This window comes from Podarcis cretensis, assembly GCF_951804945.1.
Source record: "Podarcis cretensis genome assembly, chromosome: 13".
NCBI lineage: Eukaryota > Metazoa > Chordata > Lepidosauria > Squamata > Lacertidae > Podarcis > Podarcis cretensis.
Genome location: NC_137182.1, coordinates 51,723,176 through 51,741,866, shown reverse-complemented (window position 1 = coordinate 51,741,866; position 18,691 = coordinate 51,723,176). Strand labels below are relative to the sequence as shown.

The 18,691-nt window shown below is 47.8% G+C and overlaps 1 protein-coding gene across 2 annotated transcripts in view; it reads left to right on the top strand.

The window, feature by feature from the left end:
• Positions 1-54: 54 nt before the first annotated feature.
• Positions 55-18,691, top strand: part of PER1 (period circadian regulator 1) — a 38,018-nt gene continuing 19,381 nt past the window's right edge. The window contains exons 1-5 of one of the 2 annotated variants that reach the window (XM_079951734.1): positions 55-169; positions 16,339-16,814; positions 16,973-17,071; positions 17,503-17,657; positions 18,105-18,226. In XM_079951734.1, coding sequence (XP_079807860.1) covers positions 16,543-16,814; positions 16,973-17,071; positions 17,503-17,657; positions 18,105-18,226 — 648 coding nt within the window. In that variant the 5' untranslated portion in view covers positions 55-169; positions 16,339-16,542. Of the gene's footprint in view, positions 170-12,153; positions 12,244-16,338; positions 16,815-16,972; positions 17,072-17,502; positions 17,658-18,104; positions 18,227-18,691 lie in introns of those variants that run through there. The other variant, XM_079951735.1, reaches the window with a different exon arrangement.

Sequence of the window (18,691 nt, the reverse complement as noted above, 5' to 3'; positions counted from 1 at the left end):
GGTGGGCGGGGAGAGCGGCGGCGGCGGCGGCCATTGGACGCGGCGGGTGGGGGGGGCGTGGCAGTGGCAGGCTCACGCGGACTGGTGCATGGTGCTGAGGGACGCGCGCCCTTGGCAAGGCTCAGTTGGCAGAAGCCTTTAGACGGGACGGTGGGTCTGTGCGCTTGAGGTGAGTGAATGAGGGGCGGGGGGGGCGCATTCTTAAGGGCGGGGGGCAGCCCGCGCCTGTGTGGGAGATAATATTATTGTAATAACAACAATAATGACAGTAAAAATTATAATGTTGGTGGTGGGTGTTCTGGGCAGAGAAGGGGAGCGGGAGGGGGAAAGGGCTGAGGGGGAAAGGAATTGGGCTGGCTGGCTGTGAGTCCCTCTGGGTTACACTGAGTGAGATAAAGGGACTGACTAAACTTCATGTATATTTTATTAAAAATACAAAATTCAGCCTCGGGAGAAGGGAAGGGGTGTCCAGCGGGATGGTTAATGGAGGGAGGGGGAAAGGAGAGAGGGCTGGGAATTAAGGGGAGGGGTCTTTGAGGGGATTTGTCGCCCTTGTTAAAAACCCCTGTCAATCAATATTATGAGGTCGAGGGTTTTTTTCCGGGTGGGTGGGGTTTTGAGGAGAGGGTTTTAGGTATGGAGAGGGGAGGGGTGAAGAGGATGAAAAGGCAGGAGGGAGGGAGACTGGAGGGGGTTGGGGTTGAAGGTGGGTCGGGTTGTGGAAGGTGTGGGGTGTAGGGATGGAGGGGCGAGTGGTTCGTAGGTGGGGAAAGAGCTTTGGGGAAGCCAATGCCACATAGGGAGTTGGGGAGGGCGAGAGTGGCAGAGGGAGGAGCAGAAAGGAGGTGGGAGGGAAGCTGGAGGTTTAGGATTATGTGGTATGGGGAGAGGGGGGAGAAGTGGGGTGGGAAGGGAAACAGGGAGGGACAGAGGAAGAAGTTAGATGGGGATGGGACATGAGGAGCAAAAGAAAGGGGAAAGCAAATAAAACGAGTGTGAATAAAAAACCAGAAGGGTGATTTGAACCAGAGGCTCCAATTACAGTGTAGGATGGGGCCTGGGCAGGGATTTAAAGGGGGAATTTATGTGGGTCAGCAACTTGGCCTGACCACTGATGTTGAGACACAGCTGGGGACCCAAGTTTAAGAAACACTGCTTGAGAGCAAAGAAGAAACTTCTCTACGTGACACTAGCTAGATGTTGTGGACTACAACTACCATCAGCCCCAGCTTCATACGGCTGGGCTGATGGGAACTGTAGTCCAAAACATTTAGAGGACACTGAGTTCGGGAAGGCTGGCATAGAAAGAGTTGGGAAAGAGGTGATTGTGGGCGTGTACTGAACAAATCTTTGTGGGGAGAGCTAGTAGTCATAGAATCATAGAATTGTAGAGCTGGAAGGGACCCTGAGGATCATCTAGTCCAGCCCACTGCGGTGCAGGAATATGAAAGGTGTTTTTTTTTATATAACTCTGGCTTCAACAGATTTAGTGACTAATTAAAGCTAATTCCCGGTTGTAAATGTGTACTTCTTGAGCTGGTGTCCGTGAAGTGATTCTCTGTTATTTTAGTCTGAACAAATTTGTTTTATTTTATTAACTTGTGTTCAATAAATATATCAATAAAATTCTTGTTTACTTTGTTTTACACTTCTGGTGACATAGAGAGAGAAAGAGATTGAATTGCGGGGAGGGTATTGGTTTGAGGAAACAGTTGACTCCAGCAAAACACTCAGTAGTAGCCATAAAAAGGTGTTCAGCACTGAAATAAAGCAACAAGGAAGTATTTGGCAAGAGAGTTCAATGGCAAGATGAATAGGCATACGTGTCATGGGTAGTAGTTGTTGGAAGCTTGCCTTTTGCGAGATGATGAGAGGAACACTTTCGGGTACTGGGAGATGGGTCTGAAGTAGAGAGTGGGAGACTCTCAGGATGGGAAATGGGTGGGGTTTTACAGAACAAAAGTTAGGAAGAAGTCTTTGGCTAGGAATGGCTTGCCATGAAGCTTGAGGTGATGCAATGAAATAAGGGCGGAACAGGAAGATGCCAAGTTGCGCAGGAACATGGCGCTGAGATGGGAACATAGTTATGCCAGAGCACTTAGGTGTATCACAGTCCGGTTGTGAATACACGGCGCTTGGGCTTTCCTGTATTGGTGAAAGGACATGAAGTCCTATGAGGCGTGTGTAAAAACTGAAGCAGCCTTTGTGATGATGTTTCTGCTGCTTTGCGAGATCTCATAGAAGCATCAGTAGCTTTTCCACCTTGGCCACTGTGTTTGGCTTAGCACAGAAGTCTCAAAAAGTCCCTCTTCCGTCTTTCCAAAATGTTGAAAAAGCTCTGAGCTGCTGACGTGCCAGATATTGTAATCCTAACTGCTTTTCCTTTGAGCGAGTGGTCTGCTGTAGTCAATTTTTCTTCTGAATACCCTGAAAAATAGCATTATCTGGAAGTGGGCAGGCAGACGTGTCTGCATGCGTATTTCGTAAGAACTCTGTGATTAGATAACTCTGCCAGTGCCAACCAATACCCAGTACGATACAGTTCCTCGGCGGCAGTTATGCAATAAGTGCTGAGATGAAGGCGCACCTTGCAGAGAGCTGCAGGCTGCTTGGGGTTTTGTGTTCATGTAATATTCCTTGGGAGGGTGAATCATTATATCATCAAGCTTCACCTGTTTTGCTGTACAGTACTAAGGTTGTCCAACTGAGCACGATCCCTGGGGTGCAGGAGGTGGCTGAATATGTAGTGAAAAGTTTGTCACATGCACATGCAATGAGCTACCAATTCTATTAAATACAGTAGTTTTCCTGTTTAGCAGACGTAACTAGTATGCATTTGCATGTAAAATTAAATAAACAATATTCTTGGCAAAAATAAAATTCAGAGGTCTACAGGGGGGAAGCACAGCTCAGCCTGATAACAGAGGAAGTAAGGAGCAAGGCAGATGTAACTGTTTGGTAGCCAAAAGCCCACCAGTGAGAGATCTTTAGATTTAACTAAATTTTAAGATCTTTACTACTTGGCCAAACCCAGCAGTTAGAGACCCATGCATTGCTTTATATTGCTGGATATTTATGTATTCTCCTTACATCCCACTTTCATGTGGGGTTCTCCCAAGAACTGATCAGGTCCGTATCTGCATATCCTCCAGCATGGCTGCTATCTCTGATTCTCCCATACCTTTCAGTGAGCCCCAAGTCCTCAATGCTTTTTCTTGCTCTGCAGTTCAGAGAGAGCTGTAGGTGGTGAGCAAATAAGAGCTTCTGGGAATATTCCTCATGCTCAGATCTTCTGGAAGTGAAAATTGGGCAGGAGCTGGTTTGTGGCTCTTGCTTGATGAAACCTTCAAACCAATTTGAGGAGAGGAGATGTCTGAACTTCCAGCTATCCCTCAGAACATTCTTCACTGCGGATTTCCTCCCCTTCCATGTTTTATTAGTAGGTTTCTTTGAAGTATTGAGATATTGCCGTTCACTAGCAGAGCATTGGGGTTTTATGATTTGACTTTGAGGTCGAAAAATAACAAATCATCCAGCAAAAGAGAGAATAACCCCCCTCCATAAATCCTTTAGAAGAGACTGCTGCACTGCAGGGCTCCTTCCGTCCCTTTCTGCTGCTGCTGCGTGGCAGAGGCTTTATTGTTGGTGTTCTGCAGCTTCTTTCTCCACTGAAGCAGTCAAGGCACTTCAGTGCAAGAAGGCAGAGGATTTAAATCCCTCCTCCAAAGAGCTGGTGGGAAGTGCTTTCTGCCGGAGCAGGATGGTGTCTCTGAATGCTATTTCTGCTTCCCCTCTATTCCCCTCTACATTTTGCTTAAAAGGATGATTGTTTGAGGCTGATGTTTTCTTCCTTTCTGACATAACTCTTTTGCAGTGAGTCTCTCTCTCCCCCCCCCATCTTCTTGTCAGTTTATTGGATCACACATTGGTTTATCCACTTCTGAGGTTTTTTCACAGGAAGGTCCTGCAAGGCACTTGTGTGCTTTCTGAGAAGAACACCTTTTTAAAACAAAGTTGATTAAGAAAACACACACATACATCCCATCATTATTCTGAAAGTGTCCTGAGCTTCTTACTGCTTCCACACTAAGAGCTGTATTTATCTCTCAAATAACTGCCCCCCCCCAGATAATACCCAGGAATATGAGATTCCTTCATTATTCAGATGACCCAGAAAATGAATCATAGAGTTGGAAGAGACCACAAGGGCCATCGAGTCCAACCCCCTGCCAAGCAGGAAACACCACCAGAGCACTCCTGACATATGGTTGTCAAGCCTCTGCTTAAAGACCTCCAAAGAAGGAGACTCCACCACACTCCTTGGCAGCAAATTCCACTGTCAAACAACTCTTACTGTCAGGAAGTTCTTCCTAATGAGTCAGATGGAGTGGTGAGGTCTGACAAGTGCTGCTTTATGTGGCGTGCTGCTGGGACAGGCAAAATGTGCCACCAAAAGGGAACAGCTGAAGTGGAGCTTAACTCTTGACGGAGGGGAGCGGGCTCCAGAGAGCAGAGCGCAGCGGCCGGATTACTGTGAGAACATCCGAGTGCCAGGCATCTCAGCAGGTCAATGTCCCTTTTGCAGAAACGATTATAATCGGCAGCCTCTAACCCCAGATTTAAACGTCAGCTGTGTTCCGAAAGAAGGAACGGCAAACATCCTGGCCTGAAAACAGCTTTGCTAGCTTCACAGGCGATAGTTCCTTCCAAGAAGTTGACCCAGTTGGAGTTGCTTGATTCTCTCAGTACTGTTTAAACGTTAGGCTGGAGCAGGGAACTGGAAGGGACTTCATCCAGATGAGACTGCCCAGTGAGTGAAACTGCAAAGGGCATCTTCATAAGCCATCCAAAACAAGTATGAACGCCAGGAGCTGGGCACGGAGGACAGAATATCCATTGACAAAGCTAAATAGCTGGTAGCAAAAGCCAAACTTGCTCTGCTTTCGCCGCTACAGACTTCAGACTTCATTTGGGACAGCTAGCCTTGAACCAGTCAGAGTCCTGTGTGGTGAAAAAAGCTCTGCTGGTGGCCAGAAACAGGCGGTACTTTGGGTGGGTGGGATTACATATATTACTGCTGACTTCAGAGGTTTGTAGTTCCAGCTGGTAGAATCACAGAAAACCCCTCCCTCACCTCCTCTCACTTCAGCAGCAGAGTGTACAGTAGGGGAAAGGCCATTGGGAAGGTTGGGTGTGGCGCAGCAATGACTGCTCCTGGGTGCGAGTTCTTGGGCGGGGCTTCCAATCTCGGAGTGTTGATCCACGTGCAGGCTGTGATTTCCCAGCATCTCTCACTTCCCCGGCTGAAGCTCTGCCCCAGTTTTGCTGAGCTGTTCTGGGACACTGTGTCTCAGTCAGACTATGTACATTTGGGCTGGGCACTCATGTAGAAACAGGCTGCCTGCTGCTAGGCACACGGGCTTTGGAGAGGCTGGGTGCATCCAGCAGGGGGCGGCATATTCCCAAAACTGGAGAAACCAGAAGCACAACAAATTGGGTGGACGGTTCTGTTTTGGAGTCTTAACTGTTGGAAGTCCAGTGGTATAAAAAGAGGAGGGGTGATCATAAGACTGGTTGCTCCTGCAGTGTAACATAATAGATTGTTTCCAGGTGAGTTCTCCTCAGAATAGACCCAGTGAAATAAATGGATCTAAGTTAGTCATGTCATATACTTTTGAGGATGACTAATATTAGATACAACCCAGTGCTTTTATCCTTTGTTTCTCAAAATTTGGTCTCCAGTTGTTATTGGACTACAGCTTCCATAATCCGTGATCGCTGGTCCTGCTAGTTAGGGATGATGGGAGTTGCAGTCCAACAAAAGCTGGAGACCAAAGTTTGAGAAATGTCCGGAATTTAATGTGGCATTTGGCTTGGTTGCCCCACGGAGTGAAGCTCCTTTGTCTGCTGCTCAGTGATGCATTGTGGATACAGATACCCCTTTGGAAATTGGAGTGGGTGAAGAGATGATATTCTGTCCCCCCCAAATCTATCCAGACAGGGTGCAATTAATTCTGGGGTGCCCATCTGTGCAGGCAAAGCCCCTGCCAGTTTCATTGGCATCCATGACTCATAGGAAATGTTTTGCTCCTTGCACCGTCACTGCTTGCATTATATCGCTCCTCTTTGTTTGGAGACGAAATTAACATGTTGCTGCAGGGGGCGTCAGGGAGGAGCTGTCAGTTCCTTGAACTTGTGGAGTGAGCCAAAAGAACACAATGTTCCCTTCTGCCTTTTATAGGCTGCCACCTCCACTCTGGAAATTCGCTGTGCGGAAATAACCCTCAGCTATGCGGCAAGGGGGAGGAGCTTCTGTGAGATGGCTCCTCCCCCTCGCAGCAGCTGCTCTTTCCAGCTGCCTTGTGAGCTTGGCTGGGGAGTGTTACATAAGAGCTTTGAATGAGAGAGGAGTGACATGATGGCCATCAGGCTGGAGCAGATGACCTGGTTATGGAAAGAATTTGGCTCACACTTGCTCGAAGGGAGTTCCGCTTGCTCTTATTACAGCTGACAGCCTGCCAGGCTGAGGCGGCAAAGGGCAGAGACAGAGAGAAAGCTGTGAGAGGGAGCAAAGCAGAATTGCAGCCTTGGATGTGTGAAGGGACCAGCCGACCTTCCCTTTGCAGTAGCCCCAGGCCCTCTCAGCATGCTGTGTTTTTAGTTGAAGATCTGCAAGCTGCAGTTTCTACCTCCCATGCTTCACTCTTGAGGGGAAGTTTGACTTAAATATGTTGACCAGGAGTAAAGATTCCTATGTTCAGGTATCCTTATAGCTGATGTTTTGGGGAGCTCAGGACCAGGACTTGTGGTCCTTTGGCCACATGTTCCTGAGACAGGGAAGAGGGGGGCAAGTGTGGGAAAATCCTGGGGCAAAGGGGCACGAGCTTGAGGAAGGCTACGTTAAGCAGGATGGGTTACTGTATCTGCTGTCCTGCTTAAGCGTTATTGCAGCACGTATGCAATAGTTCCCTCTAGTGGCAGTTAAATGATTAACCACAACATGCATTCCAGTACACTTCAAAGTTGCTCAATTAGTGCCAATGCATATTTTATAGGGAACTCAATGGCTATATTATTGACACTGTAAAACAAAGACATATCTGCATAATTAGTCAAGGCAGCCTTTCAAATAGGTCAACACAAGTTACTAGCCAATGCAATTTTCTGTTAGCCCATCTCTCAAAACATCCCAGTGTGAGTAATTCTGTGTGCTGAAATGGGGTGAAAGGCACTTTCCTTACTTGGGCTCTGAAGGACTTCATATTTCCCACAGTAGACTGGTTCTTTGCAAGCCTGAATCCCTGGTTATCTTTAAGCAGACCCCTGTTTACCTGTAACTGTAAAGGGAAGAAAAGTCCACTATCCCTTCCACTCTCTACCTCAGCCTTCATGAGACCCTCTTTTGACTTATTCAGGAGCCAAGCCATTCTGTCCCTACACTGCAGGGTCCGTCCGTCCGCCCCCCCCCCGCCAGCTGAACCCCTGGCTTGCACTTTTGTTTCGTGGGCTCATGTGTGGTAATCATTATACAGCAGTCATTTCCTCCCTGTTCCGTTCAGTGGTTTGCTGAATCAGTCTCTCTTGTCCCTCTTACAGGCAGCTGCATTAAAGGGCTTCCTGATTCTGAATAGCTTTTCCCTGATTGCAGCTGAGCACAGGCTTTTTCCTATACGTCCTGGTGGGGGTTTTTTTTTTTAACCCCAGCCAACTCTCCTGGATATTTGGGACATGTGTTACTGGCTGCAATAGAGCAAAAAGTCAGAAGTCTGACTTCTCTTCATCCTCTCTGGCTCCCCACCAGTCTGTTGGAAGCTTATTTTATTACCCATGTTTTCCATCCTCTTTGACATATAGAGCATGTGAGCACTGTGAAACTGAGCAGTGGTTTTATCTCCATTTATGTTTTTTCAGTGCTGGGTTTCTCTCTCTACCTGATGAAGAGTTCTGCAAAATCTGAAACACTGCAGCAAGGGACAGAAATGTCTACCTTTCAAAACTTTTTATTTGGAAGTACAATTTCTCCTAAATGATTTCAAGAATCAGTGGGCTGCTTATGGAGCAGAAATGCAATTTCCCCCGGAATAGCCCCAGGGATAAAGAAATATTTATTAAAATTATATCCTGCCCTTCCTCCCAAAGGGGGCCCAGGCTGGCAAACAACAAGTGATAAAACAATAAAGCATTAAAATCATCTTTAAAATCCCCACCTTGGCAGATTTTGCAGAGTACGTCTCCTTTGGTCAGTCTAGTTCCCCTCTTCAGCAGTTTGTAACACCTTCCTTTGAATGAGTGGCTACGCAGGAGGGCTCTCCATCCACCCAGTAAGAAAGAGGTCAGCGAGAGGCCCAGGGCACTCGTGGGTGCGCATTAGAGGACCAATGGAGAGTGCAATTACCGCTGGCGCTTTGTGGCTTCGGGCGTAAGGAATGAGAGAATAGAGAGAGGGAGCCATTAGGGGGTCCCACTGTTCAGGATTACAAAAGGCAGCTACAATGCCAGCCAGAGCTCCTTTGTTCGGAGAGCATAACGCTGATGCTTGTGTGTGTTTGTGCCTTTGTATCCGGAGGGGGAAACGGGCCGCCAGAGGCCTGCTTTGCTCCCTTCCTGACCATGTGTCGACGCAAGAATGGATAATTCAGGCTAAACAAAGGCGAGTGGAAAATTACATCCGCTGAGCCTTTATCTCCCTGGCTGCAGCTGGAGACCTGCGGGGTGGTGGTGGTGTGTGTTTTACGGTGCCTCGGTTGAAGCTTTCAGGCTAAAGATGCTGGAAAAATTTAAGAGACCTTTTTAGAGTGCTAGCAGGAACAGACATATATGACGTGTAAAAAAGCTGTTACTGAATGGCCAACATTGTGTATGCTGATGTCACACCCACTGGTGTTCCGTGTGTTCATGCCCACCAGTTTTCTGTATGGAAGAGAGCACAGGCACTGGGTCTCTCTAGGGCAGGCTTTGCCAACCTGGCGCCCTCATTGGCAAAGTCTGCCCTGGGGCAATGAAACAGCTGTCAGTGATCCAGTAGGACATGCCCTTGAGAGCACTGCACTGTGTAGGTCCGGCACATGTTGAGCCTATGTGTCTGCAGGTTGCCCCTGTTGTTTCCAGTGTGGGGTAGGGAGAGTTCCACACCTGCACTAATACAAGCACATTCAGGCAGCTCTCCCGGGTGGCATAACAATTACGCAAAATAAACTATTACATAACATATAAATCAAGGCATCAGTATATAGTACAGGAACATGAGCAGGAGACACCCTGTCCAGAAATATTTGAGAACAGAAAAAAATTATCATAAAGGTTTTTTAAAGCAACTTTAGACACAGAAATTATTACGCTAGTTGCTTTACATTGTTGGCAAAAAGGATGTGAGAGTTTTCAGGGCAGCAAGGGGCAGAGTTATGTCAAGCTTGGATATAGCTGCTCTCCTTGCTTGCTCGTGGCGAAGAAGAATCTGCTCCAGGTGACTAGGTATGGCAGATTGTGTTCTTTTAAATTTTTGTTCGTAACAGCTGTAAATAAGTAGGCTTATCTGTGGGTGAGCAGGCTAGTAAATCTAGTAAGATTGGTTGAACGTTCAGTGGTACTTACTGAATTTTCTGCCTGCCAGAGAGTTATGGGAGGCATAGGAGCCACAATAGCCCATTTCAAGTTTCAGGGAGCAAGGGGTGCATTTTAAGCTGTACGAATCCTTGGTTGACAGCCAAAACAAGAGGCATATTGGAGATGAGGGGGGAGGGACCTGGCAGCCTTTCTGTTTTGCATGTTATCTGCTAGCAAAATACTGATCCCTCTGGCAGCTGCCAGGCTGCCTGGGGCAGAAAAAGGTATCCACTGCAGTGGCCTTATCGCCAGAAAGTAAGGCAGCGTGATGGCCAGATAATACAGCCAGAGTCAATATTTTATGTGCCCCATGCTGGCTTCTAGCAGTTGTGGCCAGCGCCTCACTGTACCCGGTGTTTGTGCTACTAAACTGAAAGGCAATAATATTTGTTGTGATCAATGAACTATGAGGTTCTGTTTTATTTTCTTTCTTATTTGAGTTTCTAAAAATTAATGTTTTATTTGCACATTTAACAAAGGGGAAAGGGAAAAGAGGGCTATAAATAAAATAAAATTTAGAAAAGGGATATTTGCTGTTTGAATTGTGTGTGTAATCTTTCTGCCCCTTCATGTGAGTTTTGAGTTTCCTTCCAGTGCCACAAAAATTGGAGCACCCTTTGAATATTGAAAGTCCAGGTGAAACGACTGGGCACTGAGCATCAGCTGGGCACGGAAATGTAATGTTGCCCACTCAGCACTCTGTAAATAAAGGGAGAGGCCTCAGGGCTGGGTCCCTCTGGCCCTTAGCCCTATCTTTCTGGCCCTCAGTACTCTTCCCAGGCCACACCCAGTGATACCATAGCTAGTGGCTTGGGGCGGCTCATGCGCCCTGCACATGCGTGCTGCACATGGGGGGGGTGAGACACCTACAGGGGCAGGGCGAGGTGCTGCAGGATGAGACAGGGCATGCCAGAATCCCAGTGCCCAAGCCCCATTCCACTCTGGCGCCCTGCAGGCCCGCGTTGCTTTTTTTCAGCTGTGTGGAGCCTGTTGGTGTCTGAGCCATTGCATCACTCCCAGGAGAAATTTGGGGCCCAGTACCCCCCCCCCGCTGCACCTCTGGCCACACCACTCCTCAGCACCCTCCTTGAATGCTTTGGCTTGGCTGAAATGATCTTTGAGCCTTTTCCTTGCCTGGGTGGAAAGTTATGTGCATGATTGTGCACAACGAACTTTGTGTGGCTGCAACATAGCCTGCTGCACAAAAGGTGTGTGAGCCATACTTCATTTCTCTTGCTTTTCTTTTTTTTTTTTGCCTGTGGCTCCGCCCACCATGGGGGCTCCAAAACAAAAAGGGGAACAGCAATGGAAAAGCAGGCGCAGAATAGGCCTGGAGCTTGGTGCCAGCATGACAACAAAGAGCTGATTCAGGAAGTGCTATTGAGTGCTTTAATTTGTGTGCATGGCTCTAAATAGCAACCGACTCGCATGGTAGCTGAGCGCCTTCAAATAGACTCTTCACGCTGGGGCTGAGCATCCGTCTTCCGGCCCTTACTGGCATTTATTTGCGCTCTAATCTCCCCCACCCCTTTCCCCAAGCACAGTCCCTGGATGAATGACAAACCCGTTGCTGGTGATTATGCAGTCAGAATTCTGTGGCCCCATTGGCTCTGCCAGCCAGCCAATGGCATCCTCCCAGGCCCTGCTGGTAGCAGCACCTCAGTACACGTGCGGAGTGTTTAACTGGGTTGCTGACATCACTGGGCTCCTGGCCACAGCTACTCCGCCTGCCTGGTTACACAGTGGGCTGCTACAGACTCTGCTGAGAAGGGAAGGCTAACCAGGCTCTGCTACCCACAGTGTGCTGTGCTGCCACAACTCAGCCGTGCTCCCCGCTCTGCTCTCTGGAGGAGGGTCAGCCATAGGATGTGTTGGGTCAGCAGCGGAGTCGCCAGGGGCTGGTCAAGGGTAACAGGAGAGCATTTTTCCCCGTCTCAGGCTTGTGTCGGCTAATAGCTCCAAAGAAGCAGGACCTTCTAACTCGCACCACTGGTGAGTAACTTAAAAGGGCGGCATATAAATAATGAGTTGTTATTGTTGTTATTATTATTATTAGTGATACCAGGCATTCTCCCCCCTCTTTAAACCAACTTCTCAAAGGGGTTTCCGTCTACTCTTTCCCTGCACTGCTTGGCAAAGTCTAGGCACTGCCCTGGCTGCTCCAGTGTGATGACGGCAGCGGCTGCTCCCACGGCTGCATCACGTGGGGCTCTTCGGGAACGGAATGTTCTCTCTGTGTTTTCTTTCGAAAGAGGCTTCGTAATGTGGCTGGCAGTGGGGGCGGGGAAGGGAAGAGGAACACGGGCTGCACACGCTTTGGCATGTGCTTGAGGCGGAAGGGGGAGTGTCTTCCTTTCTCTCTTTCTCTCTGCAAGGCAGGGAATTTCTGGGCAACTTTGTGGAAGGCTGCAGTAGGGCAGTCTTTCTAGGTGGCTGGTGGCTCTGCAATCGCCTCTCTCCTGTTCTATGTGTGCCACAGAGAAGGGTTGAGCTTGGGCAGATTTCTAGACTGCAGATGAGGAGGGTAGGGTGGGGGTATTGGAAGGAACGGCTTTTCTGCATGCCTCTTGGGGGTGTGTGTGCCTGTCTGCTGTTTTTCCAGCTGATGGAAACCCCCACTTGAAAGCAAGGGGCAAACCTGTAAGCCAGCAATTTCTGATTTCTTCCTTTTTTTGCATGGTTGGGGGAGCAGGGAGGAAAAGAGAGAGAGGGTTTGTGGGAAGTTGGGAGGAGAAAATGGGTATTTGGGTCACTTAATACAAGGGGGAAAGGGTGTGTGTGGGGACCATGATATCATAATCTCAAATGGGACTGTCTCTGCCTTGGTGCTTGCTTATGGGTTTCACTGCTACCACAGTCTTGAAACCCCTTGCAGGAGTTTCTGCAAAGTCCTGATGACTGCTTAGCTTGGGAGTGGCTTTGTGGGATAGGCAGTCTCCAAGGGTGTGTGGCTTGTCCACTGCCACTTTCCTTGCCTCTGACGTCAGCGTAGCTTGCTTTGATATGCAAGCGCTCTTGTTTTTTAAACTTCGTGATTCAAACCATAAACCTCCTTTTAAAAAATTGTTCAGTCAACCTTACCGCTGCTTGCAGCAGTCTATTTTTATTTCGTTTGGCAAATTGGATATAACAGCAAACCGCAGGTGTTTACAGCATTGTTTTGGCATGGACCACACTCTGCAAATCTTTTATTGGCATGGCACCAGAGCTGATCCCACAATGGCCACATGCTTAGATACACTTTCTCCCTCTCCTTTGCAAAATAAAAAATCACATTATTTTACTTATTTGCTAACTATCACTTTGGAGGCCTAAAGTAAAAACCCTTCCAGTTTTACAAAACTTTATTTCCTGGCCACCTGAGTATTGCCACAAGCAACCAGGAAAATGGCTATGTAAAGGCTTCCTTGTTACTCTTAGGGCACGTGATAGAAAACGAACTAAAGGTTTCTTTTCCCCAACCTCTCCAGTCCTGTGCATTTTTGGGGCAGGGCTTTCCTAGCTGCCTAGTTGCTGATTGTTTCACAAGCCCCTCCTCCTTATACCTTTTTAAGAGCAACTTGTTCTGCATTCATGATCAGGCAGTGACGGTTATCTCTCTGCTATTATAACAAGCCTTCCCTGCTGATTTCTGCATGTCCGCCACCTGTTGAAAGATGTAGAAGCTAACCAGGTTGTCTGTAAAACTGGCAATGCAACATTTTTGTTGCATTTCTGAATTTTTCTTGGGAAATTGTGACGAGGAGAAGAGGAGGAAAACAAGTGGGATGACTCCACCATACAAATGTGGAAGTTACAACCAAAGGGTGAAAAAAAAAAAATCTACTTTGGGCAGGAGGATTGTCTTACCATGTGGTATGAACTTCCAGAGCAGGCATTTGCCCACAGAAGTTTATGCCATATGTAGTTAACTTGGCACAGGACATTTCATGTTGCAGTTCAACAGGCTAATCATGCTACTTGCCTTGAAGTAAAAACCGTAATCCAGCCACTTCCAAATCAGTTTCATAAATTGAAGAGCCGTGTGCATCTACTGGCATCCTATGGGGCTGTATTCTAGGGAAATGTGTTTGGTTTCACTGTGTTAAGATTACATGTTTCACAGAACACTTAACCAAGCACAGGAGCAAAGAGCTCTGTAACGCTCAAAAGTTGGTGCTTAAACCTGTACAGTATTGGCCTTCTCCAGGTGTTTTGGGCAACAGCTCCCATCAGCCCCAGCTGGCACCTCCTTACTGGCTGGGGATGGAGCTCAAAAGACCTGGAACCGCACCAGGCTGGGGGAAGGCGTACCTGTGTAATCATAGCCTCTTCTGGATGTTCGTTGAGATGCCAAAATTTGTGATTCTGAATCATCATCCCTAGTCACACCTTCATTGGAACTATGGGAGTTTTGTTGTTCTGAAATTTGTGGGATGTAAAGCTGTGACCTTGAGCACTGCTACTTAAAATTAAGCCATGGTGGGGAACATTTGCAAAGAACATGATTTTTTAAAAAATGTGCGAAGAGGAAGCGGCTGTGGGGTAACTGCATTTGTAATCCTCCAACATTTGCTTTATTCATCTGCCAGGACCCTGAGCTCTGGGTCCTGTGTTCCTGTGGTGACCCTGTGGAATGTGGCACTCTTTGTTGCTAGGGTCTCAGGTTATAGCAGATGAATAAAAATAATAGAAAAAAAGATCACTGCCGCCTCCTTTATTTAGTATGTTTTCCTTCTTCCTTTTAAAAAATGCTTTCTCAATCCAGGATCGCTGACTAAAATCTCTATTAGCGGAGATGGTGGGAAAATGCTGATTAGAGCTGGTCTTTAAAACAGGAGCTTTCGCTTGGTTTTACCGAGGGAGAGTGGGGTGTGAATCTCCCCTTTGTAATTAAGACTAAAGATAGCAAGCATCCAGAATTAGAAGAGCTAAATATAGTTTGGCTAAAGGACATTAGCCAGCCTGGTAAATGGACCTTCCTGAGTGCTAGAAGCCCTCTAGAAGAAATAGACCTCTGACTTAAATACGCACAAAAGAGCTTAGGTGCAATGAAATATCTGCCGCTGCTTAGTTGACAAAAAATCTTACTTTGCTGCTGGGCGAAGGGAGCTACAGCTGTTGCTATGCCAACCCCTTTTGAATGTTTCCAGGTGCTCTGTTCTGGAATGTAGCACGGTCAGAGGGGGCTAAATTGTGCTGATAATATGATTAAAGGTTAGATAACCCCATAGAACTGAGGCAGTCTGAGCCACTGTGTGATCATTCTCTATAATATCTTTTAAAAAAATTATCTAGCTGTTGCGTGTCAGTGTTCATAATTCTTCTCAGTCCCCGTCCCCACCATGCTGCTCACCTTTTTGGAGGCAAGGACCGGTGAAGGTGGGAGTCAAACAGAGGAAACAGTTTCCAGACTCGGTTTATAGTTTCCCTTCCCAGAGAAAGGGGAAACATTTGATTCTGGAATAATTTTATAAAACAGTTAAAGCATCCTTTCTCCTTTGCTACTAAGCTTAAACAAAATGCCACTGTAACCAAAATTGGTTAAGGCAGACGAACCCTTGTACACATTCATTATCCATTACCACTGTTGTTGATGGTGATGTAGCACCATTGATGTAGCACCCTTGATGTTTTACAGGGAACAGAAGCAAAACCAACAAATATGAAGCAGTCCCTGCCCCAAAGAGCTTTACATCTAGTGGTGCTGTCTCTGAGGCCACTCAGTGAGCTTCATGAATGAGGAAGGATTTAGAACTTGTATCTCCACTTAGAACCAGACCCAGCTTCTTCCCTGCCCATGAGTACTACTTCCCAGTAGCTCTTCAAAGCCTCTTGTATGAATTATTATATTTTAAATGCCTGAAAACTAATCCCTGGCGTTTTGTGCTTGGCAGAGGCTTGCCACTCTTGATTCTGTAGGGAAGGAAGGATGTTCTGGGCCTTGGCTATGCTTCCCCTTCGGCCTGGGCTTTCATCTTGACTGTATTTTCTTCTTTCCTTTCTCCTCTAAACTTTATTTCCAGAAGGCAGCAATGTTGGTACAAGGTCACATAAGCCTTAATTTCCCTGGAAGCCTAGAAAGCCACCCCACCCCTGCGCTTGGATATCGTGACCTTTGTGATTGATGAGACCACAGCAATGGGTTGGGGTTGTGCGGAACAAACAAGGCTTGGAATTTCCAGATTGAAAAGAGAGGGGTCAGAACTAGGAGGGGTGAATAAAAGCGCTTTCAGGAACTCCTTGCCATTTCTTAATTATCTAGGAGCACTAACCTGAATAAGGGGTCTGTAATGCTCTGGAGCACCTTCCTCCCCCCCTTCCAAGAAGGACCGTGGTGCTCATCCAGCCACCAGATGTTCACGTATCCAAGCACCCGAGAGGCAGAGCTGCCTAGTTTATATAAAAGCAGAGAAGGGCTTCTGATACTGGACCAGATAATCCGCTGTAAGCCCTATTACTTAATACTGTGTTTTGGTTTCAGGCTCAAACAGCTGCCATTTGACACTTACTCAGTATCATGGCAAAGAGATCCCGCTGCCTGGTGGATCTACGTGGCAGAGGAGGCAATCCGTGTGTAGCTTTTCCAAGGGCAGTCTAGTATATTTGGTTCAGTATAGAGAAGTGATCCCACTCACTTTCCCTAACATAGGCTTTAGAGGGTTGTTTTATATTTGACATAGCTCTGGATCCGGATTTCTTGTGGAATCAGTTTTTATAACACTTTATTTTGTCTCTCTACCCCCCCTCCAATAGGTGTCCCCTAAGACTCTCTCAACTCTGATCAAATCCACCCAGCAAAACACAGGCCATAGAGGAATCCTCTTTGACCAGTGCTTCTCCTTTCTCTTGAAGAAAAACAAAAGCTTTGTTGTTGCCTTAGCAGCTGTGGAAGTCCCAACCTTTTTCTCACCGCTGCCCCCAGTTTCCCAAGGAGGCGTCCATGTCCCAGAATCAGTAATGAGTGCTGGCTGTGAGCCGGGGCAGAGCCCTTTCGAGGGTGGTGGTGGTAGTAGTGGCGGTGGCAGCAGCGGAGGTGGTGGGGCTGGAGCCCCACGGAGAGCCCGAGCCCAGCGTGGGGGCGAAGCCCAGGGCCAGACCAGCGATGACATGGATGTCAACAGCAATGGCTCCAGTGGCAATGAGTCGCATGGTGACTCCCACAGCAGCTCCCACAGCAGTGGCAACGGCAAAGACTCAGCCCTCCTGGAAACCACCGAAAGCAACAAGAGGTAAGGAAGTGATCGGGGTTGCAAAGGTGTGGTGAAGTGGTCTCTTGTGGGACCGACTTGGGCTAGTCCATTCTGATGCAAAGTTTTGAATTTCATTGAATGTTTTTGTTTGCTGCCCAAGCAAGTTAAACTCATCTGTGCTCTGCATCTCTCTGCAGCTCCAACTCCCAAAGCCCATCTCCTCCCAGCAGCTCTGTGGCCTACAGCCTTCTCAGCGCAAGCTCCGAGCAAGACAACCCATCGACCAGCGGCTGCAGGTAAGAAAGGACTGGGCAGGAGGAACATACTTGGGTTGGCACATGGGGAACAACAAAAGTCCAGTAAAATGCTTTGAAATTGACAGCTGAAATGAGTTTTCTGAAAACTCATGGCCGTTTCTGACAGCTCTTTCCTGGGATAACACATAATGAAGAGGGGGAATTCTGTCACACAAGAGCCATAAAATCAATTGGGGAAAAGGGAGGGAGCCATTTTGTATGTGGCTTTTAGTCAAAATCGATATATTTTACTTCCGTTAAAAATGCAACAACTGGCCAAGTTATTTTGAGTTGGTTCCATTTCCATTGGGCACTTGGAAAAAGATGTGAAGTCAGTTCAGCCAATCAGTGCAACTCCCTCCCCAAAGGAGCTCTGTCTGCTTTTTGCAGCTCACTTGACCCCTGTTTGTGTGTTCCTTGTGCCACTGCAGCAGTGAACAGTCTGCCCGTGTGAAGACTCAGAAGGAGCTCATGAAGGCCCTGAAGGAGATGAAGATCCGCCTGCCCTCCGAGAAGCGCAGCAAGGGGAAGTCAGGGACTCTGGCCACCCTGCAGTATGCACTGTCCTGTGTGAAACAGGTGCAAGGTACGTTCTGTGACCTTTGTGTGTGTGTGTCTGTATTTATGTTTTCCTGACATTTTTCTGTAAACCACAGCAGCACAGACTTATTTGCCAGCTTCCTCAGTAAAGGTCCCATTCCCACCCAGCCCCTCAAGTTCTTCCCCCTATTTGAGCCAGAAACCCTTGCCAGGAGTCTAGGGTTACTGAGGCACAAAGGGCCGTGGGCAGGCGCTTCTTTTATGTGTCCCTGTTGGCATGACGAGCGCAGTAATTTCCATGTGGTTTGCACAGTGTGTTGTGCCTGTGGGCTTTTGTGTAAGGGTGATGTGTCTGTTTTTCTCACCTGCAAAAGGTGCGATCCTGTAGAATAAAAGCGCCCAGCTGGTCACACGTAAAGCGAGGGCCTTTTGCCTTTCAGAGCTCTGTAGATCTCTTGTTAACATGCTCCTCCTCTTCCTTCTCCCTTTCCAGCCAGCCAGGATTACTACCAGCAGTGGACCATTGATGACAACCAGCCTTGCAATCTGGACATGTCCACCTACACTATTGAGGAGCTGGAAAGCATCACCTCAGAATACACTCTCAAGAACCCAGTGAGTATTATGCCTTGTTCGTCACACCCCAGGCCTTTCCTTCTCGATGTTCATTTTGCCGCCGCCAGAGAAATCTTGCCTCTCGTTAAAGAAGCGCTCTTGACTGGCTTTCCAGTGTGCCCGCCGGCTTCCCCAGTGCTTTCAGCATGGACACTGCAATCCAGCTGGGTTCTGCCAGCTTCAATACCTCCATGCGTATTTAAGGACCAAGCTGAACCCAGCACCCTGTCTTCCTTAGCAGAGGCCAGCCTAAAACTTCCAGGCGCCTCTTGAGCAGGGTGCAAAGGCAGTGGCCTCTCCCTGTTCTGTGTTCGCAGCATTTGGTAATTCCAGATCAGCAGCCTTTGAGCTGCCATGGCTGGCAGCCTCTCGTAGACCTGGACCACTCCCTATTGGCCTAACCCTTTTGAAAACAGCTGTCAAGACTAGAATCCACCTTGAGAACAAGCTCTCCCTTCTCCCCAG